At 42.7% G+C, this 6309-nt stretch overlaps 1 protein-coding gene across 1 annotated transcript in view; it reads left to right on the top strand.

The window, feature by feature from the left end:
- mycbpap (mycbp associated protein) overlaps positions 1-6309 on the top strand; it is a gene marked incomplete at both ends in the record, with an annotated part of 19729 nt that overhangs the window by 10326 nt on the left and 3094 nt on the right. The window contains 2 exons of the mRNA XM_080442398.1: positions 3174-3272; positions 3436-3576. Coding sequence (XP_080298524.1) covers positions 3174-3272; positions 3436-3576 — 240 coding nt within the window. The remainder of the gene's footprint in view (positions 1-3173; positions 3273-3435; positions 3577-6309) is intronic.

Raw genomic sequence — 6309 nt, forward strand, 5'->3', positions numbered from 1 at the left:
ACTAATACCTTAATAGTTGACTGGAATCCCAAGTACTCTACTAGGCCCTATCCTGTTTTTTAACGCGTTGTGAGCTTGTAGATCTGCTATTTTCATTGGATGTTCGCCCTTGGCTAGGGTTTAAGTGGTTAAGTCAGTCCCACTGTCACCATCAATCCCACATTTCACGTTATGGGGTCCTGGCTGTAATTGGGTTAATTATAGGAATGATTAGATTTGTTTGGTGAACATGGAGCACAACAGTATCCAGAGTCTCCTGAACTAATGTCTGTAGGCAGACACACACGTACGCACGCATGCACGCACGCACGCACGCACGCATGCACGCACACACACACACACACACACAGACAGACACACTGACCTAAAACATTCACATTCATCCAAAGCATAGAGATCAGTGAAACCCCCCCCCCCCCCCGGTCAGTGTGCCCTTTAATTGGTGTGAATGGATAACGAGTACATCGTGACATGTCTCTCTACCATTATGACTTTTTTCTGTCTGGGCCTTTCATACGAATGTATGTGTACACTGTGAATGGAAGGTCTCTCTAGATGAACGGATGGCTATAACAGTCATTGCTATTACTGCTCAGTGTTAAAATGAGCCACTGTCCGTGTCTAAACAAAACACCCCTTTCACGAATGAGTGTGACTTTATAATGTGTGCCCCTACGCGGTCACACCTGCCTTGTACCCCCCGATCCGACCGATATGCCCATATATGGAGATCTCTGTATCCATGTCCCTTTTATGCCCATGTATGGAGATCATTGATGTCATCCGTATATGCCCATATATGGGCATGCCCCCCGTTTGTTCCCATACAATATGGAGCTGACAATACAGGACACATAACACCCATGTACTATATTGTCGTTGTCGGACCGAAACCTTGTATCTCCATATGTCAGCTTTATCATAAATGAATGCTCTATCGTATACTTCATCGTATGACAAATGTTGAAAAGCGTGATGTCAGAGGTCCGCCCGCCGGCCGGTCCTCCCTTAAGCCAATTTGAATATAGAATAGAGGTCTGGGCTGGATGGGTGGTTCTGGACAACTGCCTATCCGAACGACTCGACACCAAGCACCACTCTCCCTCGAGTCCTTGACGTTGCACGTGCCCAGTTTGAAGTCGGTCGGTTCCCATATATGCGCATGACCATATATGGGCATAGCGGTTGTATCTGTGGCTCTGGACAACCGGATCTCCATATATGCCTATTGTTTATGTATGGGCGATTCGGGTTCGTTTGTGGTTATGTCTGAGTCATAGTGATACGCCTATATATATAGGCGTATCAGGTTTGTTTGTGGTTATGTCTGAGTCATAGTGATGGGCCCTATAGTATGGGTGTATCGGGTTTGTTTATGGTTATGTCTGAGTCATACTACAGTGACGTGGCAGTGGTCCGCCCGCCCGCCGGCCCCCCCATTAGCCAATTTTAATACAGGATTTAACTAATAAATTAATAACAAGATCGTGTGACTAGATAATAACTATATTGATGAATACATTGGAAAACAGATATTTTTTTCCATTTCTTGAATAATAACGGTTTTGGACATACAAGGTTTCCACCCAATAGCGAGTATATGGTACCTATATACTACTGTTTTCCAGAGGTGGTAAATACTTGATTAATACTACATAATTTTTTTCCTTTACTTTAAAGACGGGGTGCCGTGATTTTCAGTGATTTTTTCCCCCCCTAAAACATAATCATCAGGTATTATGGTTATACTAGGAGGAAGATTTTTTTCAAAAAAGTGTACATAAATTGTTAAAATTATGTTTTTATGTGGACACGCCTCCAGTTCATTAAGTATACCTGGTTCTCACCTTAGCACCTCCTCCACCACCTTAGCACCACCCACCTGTCCTCCTCCTCCTCATGCCCACACCTGTTGTGTTATGATAATGAGGGGGAGGGTATGTTTTTACTATGTCACTAAAGCGCTGTTTTCTATTGGCACATTTGACCCTCAAGGTTTCAGCCTCCAGGTAGAAACTCAAAATAGTCAGAGAAGACATAAAACTCCATAAAAACACCACCAGGGGGCTTAATGAAGTTCTATCAACCTCATAGACACATGAAAAACAGAAAAAGTGCAAAACTATGGCACCACCCCTTTAAAGGTATCATGACATTCATGTTTACACCACATTCAGAGTCTTTGTCCTGGTCCTTCAAACGTGTACAAAAAGTTTTAACTGAAAATTCCACTCCAGTGATTCACTGTAGGTGTTTTTGTCTCACATTTCTAAAGCCTTTTCAACTGCAATGAAAAAAGAAATCTTTGCCTGCGGGTGTCGCTGGTGAGGGATTTTGCCTGTCAATCATCGCCTCTGCTCCGCCCCCCCCAAAGGAAAGGATAGGGAAGGGGAGGGGCGAGGAGGAGAGTGGGCAGGATTAATCGACTGTGACCTCACTGTCGAAGGGCCAAGCTCAGATTACTTTTCAGCCTAATTATTCAGAAAACCCCAGACCACAGAAAATCCACTGAATGTTCAAAGTTCAGATTTTTTGGGTGTAATTGAGGTCATAAAACCCCCCAAAAAAACATAAAAAATAAAAAATGTGAAAATGAATGTCATCGAACCTTTAAATAACTTTTTTGAGGCTATGTACTTTACTTGAGTACACATTTTTATTTATGCCTACTTTTATTTTTACTTTCTGTTGGAGCCAAACATTTTGTTTTATTTAAATGAATGGTGTGGTCTTGCTAATAATGACGTCATGTCAATCACCATCAGTGGGTGGTCGCTATGGTAACCATTATACACCTGGCAGTGGGTGATTGTGGGCAGGTGTGCAATGGGGAAGGCTAAACAGTTTTTGATGCCCTGCAAGGTCGTGTTTTTTGTTTAATGAGTTTGTCATCTTTATGGAGTTAATAAATGGATTGACATATCCAAAGATACAAGCACTCTCTGGACATTGAATTAATTTCATGCGTCATCCTAAACTAAAGTCAACCCAGATGCCCCTCGCGGCTCTCAAATGTTGTTTACTTTTTTCACTCAAATATATTTCCCCATGCCTCCTCCAAGTAGTCTTCTTATTCCACTTCCTTTGAAAAGAAAAGGAGCCTTTTACTCAAGTGGTATTCTAATGCGTGAATTTCACTGCTGTCATATGACACTGTAAAAATTGTGTTTTAGCTGCAGTACCACTTTGAGCCAGTAGAGGCACTGAAGAGACTGTGGCAAGAAGTGTCTCCTGGAAGCATCTGGAATCTCTCTGTTCACACACTGAGACAGGTAGAGTCATCATACACTAGTTCTTTGATTAGGAAGGACACATGATCAGGAAATACTTGAAAGCATGTGTAAACTGTCTGTGCCCTCTTCTGTTAAGACTGAAGGAATTGTTGTGGCCTGAAGACACGTGTTGTGATGGCGTTTTTGTGTTCCTGTCATGCAGGCAGTGTTGTCTCTACCTGAGAAGCAGCTGGACTCGGTTCAGGACAGCCTAACTAGAGACAGGGGTCTGTGTCAGCTCAACTCCCTGCTCCTGGAGCTATCTAGACCACTGCTCCAACACACACCTCTGACATCAGCAACAGTAGGGTGAGATATGCATACGGACATACACATGCACACAACTAATTCCTCACTCTATCCTTAACCATCACTAAAGGACGCCTAACCACACCACATGCTAGCACACACGCACGCACGCACGCACGCACGCACGCACGCACGCACACACACACACACACACACACACACACACACACACACACAGCACACACACACACACACACACACACACACACACACACACACACACACACACAAATTCAGGATTTGTGCTGTGTTGTAATTTTCAATACAGTTTTTTTTAATCACATATCAAAGGTGGTGGAGTTATCCCTCTAGTCAGCCCATGAGTGTAAGTGCTGTCACCTCCTTGGGGAATGAATGCACAGGAAAAGTCTGTGGGATTTGTGCAATAATAATAATTTATTCCGCATTCTTGGGGTACTTTTGTTGTTGTTGTTTACGGTGTCTAACTTTAGGAGCTTTTAGGAGCAGTGAGTGCTATTAATACAGCGTTCAGGGAGCAGTTAGGCGTTAAGTGTCTTGCTCAGGGACGCTTCGACCTACAGACTAGGGCTGGGACGCAAACCATTGACCTTCTGTTTCCCAGACGGCCTCTCTGCCTACTCAGCTTTAATAGCTGAGTGGGTTGCAATGTACGTCAACAGTGGGAAGGAACAGGTTTTTCACAGTGGTCAAAATGTCATTGTTAAAACTCTGCCACTTACGCTTTTCACAAGTCAAAGTCCATTTACACGGGTCACTGGTGGTAAAATGTTACTTCGCGGCCATCTTCAACCTCTCGCTCGCCCAGGCCGTGGTCCCTGCAGGCTTAAAAATAATAATAATAATAATAATAATAAACTTTATTTGTATAGCACCTTTCATGACATGAAATGCAGCTCAAAGTGCTTTACAGAGCAAGAATACAATTACAGTTAGAACCAATTTAACAATAAAGCAAACTAAAATAAAATAAAATAAAATAAAAGCAAAGGCATAAAACAACATTAAAATAGGCAATACAGTGAGGAATTAAAAAACAACCAAAGAATCAGCTAAAAGCAAGAGTGAAGTAATAGGTCTTGAGCTGTGCTTTAAAGCTATCGACAGAGGCTGCCTGTCTTAAGTGTAATGGGAGTTTATTCCACACTGTCGGTCCGTAAAAGCAGAATGCTGCTTCACCGTATTTTTTATATGTCATTGTAGGCACCTCGAGCAGGTCAGCACTTGAAGACCTGAGGGCCCGGTTTGGAACATATCTCTCTAGGCAGTCAGAGAGGTAGGAAGGTGCCAGACCATTTAGAGCTTTATAAACTATTAAAAGAATTTTAAAATCAATCCTAAAAACAACCGGGAGCCAGTGTAGTGAAGCTAGAACTGGAGTGATATGTTCTCTCATCCTAGTTTTAGTTAAAATTCTGGCTGCCGCATTTTGAACAAGTTGTAATCTGTCAGTTGTTTTCTTGGCAGGCCAGAGTAGAGTGCGTTGCAGTAATCAAGCCGAGAGAAAACAAAAGCGTGGATCAGCGTTTTTGCATCGTCTAATGACAGATAGTCTCTAATTCGCGCAATATTTCTAAGATGAAAGAAAGCAATCTTGGTGACATGATTAATGTGTGTATTAAAAATTCAATTCAGAATCGATAATAACCCCAGGTTCTTTACTGTGGTGTTACTTTCTACAGCCAGGTTACCAAGTCTACTTGTTATTGATTCTCTCTGCTCACTGGAGCCAATTATGAGAACTTCTGTTTTATCCTCATTTAGCTTAAGAAAGTTCTCACTCATCCAGCATTTTATACTGGACAGACAGGTCAACAATGGGTCTAGAGCGCAGGGGTCGTCTGGAGATACTGAAAGATACAGCTGGGTATCATCAGCATAGAAATGGAAGTTCACTCCGTGATCGGCGATGAGTTCTCCCAGCGGTAGTATATACAGGGAGAACAATAAGGGACCCAGATTTGAGCCCTGTGGAATACCAGAACAGATGCATTGTGCCCATTCCCAAGCACTCCAAGGTCACATGCCTGAACGCAGGGGTGTAGTGGAGGGGGGACGCGGGGGAGCGGCACTCCCTCACTTCTCTAACTGCTTAAAAAAATAAAAAATAAAAAAATACTTTTTTTTTTTTTTTTTTTTTAAGTTTTTTTTTTTTATGATTTAAAAAAAAAATCTTTTGCACATTTAAAGCCACAAATTTGTAACAACAGCATAATATTGGGTTGTGCAGGTGAGATTTAGAAAACCCTGTGGGGTGGTCCACAGGCCAAATAAGCAGACTTGGCAAGAGTCAGACTCAAGAGCTAAGGGTGGATCAAAGGTTAACCCTAAAACCGAAATAAAGTAACAAAAAAAGACCTCCAATCCGCGCAAGACCCAAAAAATGTTCGCGGGTGCAGGTTGACACAAGTCAAAGAGGTGCGCTCCCCCACTTCCAAAATTAGCACTACAACACTGCGAACGACTGGAGAGACCGTGTTACCCTAACCCCAATAGTCAGCAAATGGTTTTGAAAGGCTGGTGAGAGATTACTGTACATGCTTTCCATTTTTAATAGCCTCCTATCTTCTTGATATGCCTCTTCTATTAAACAAAAAAAATCTTAACAGTCCAGTTTCTAAATCGAGCCTGTGCACAGCCTGAGGGACTCAGACGGGAACCTGCTGGTTCCTAAAGTTTAGGAACAACCAGCCCTGGCAGCAAAGACACGGTCACCCTCTGTCTGCAGCTTCAGTTTAGGACCTAAACT

This window comes from Gymnoscopelus braueri, assembly GCF_963280865.1.
Source record: "Gymnoscopelus braueri genome assembly, chromosome: 2".
In the NCBI taxonomy this organism is placed as follows: Eukaryota; Metazoa; Chordata; class Actinopteri; order Myctophiformes; family Myctophidae; genus Gymnoscopelus; species Gymnoscopelus braueri.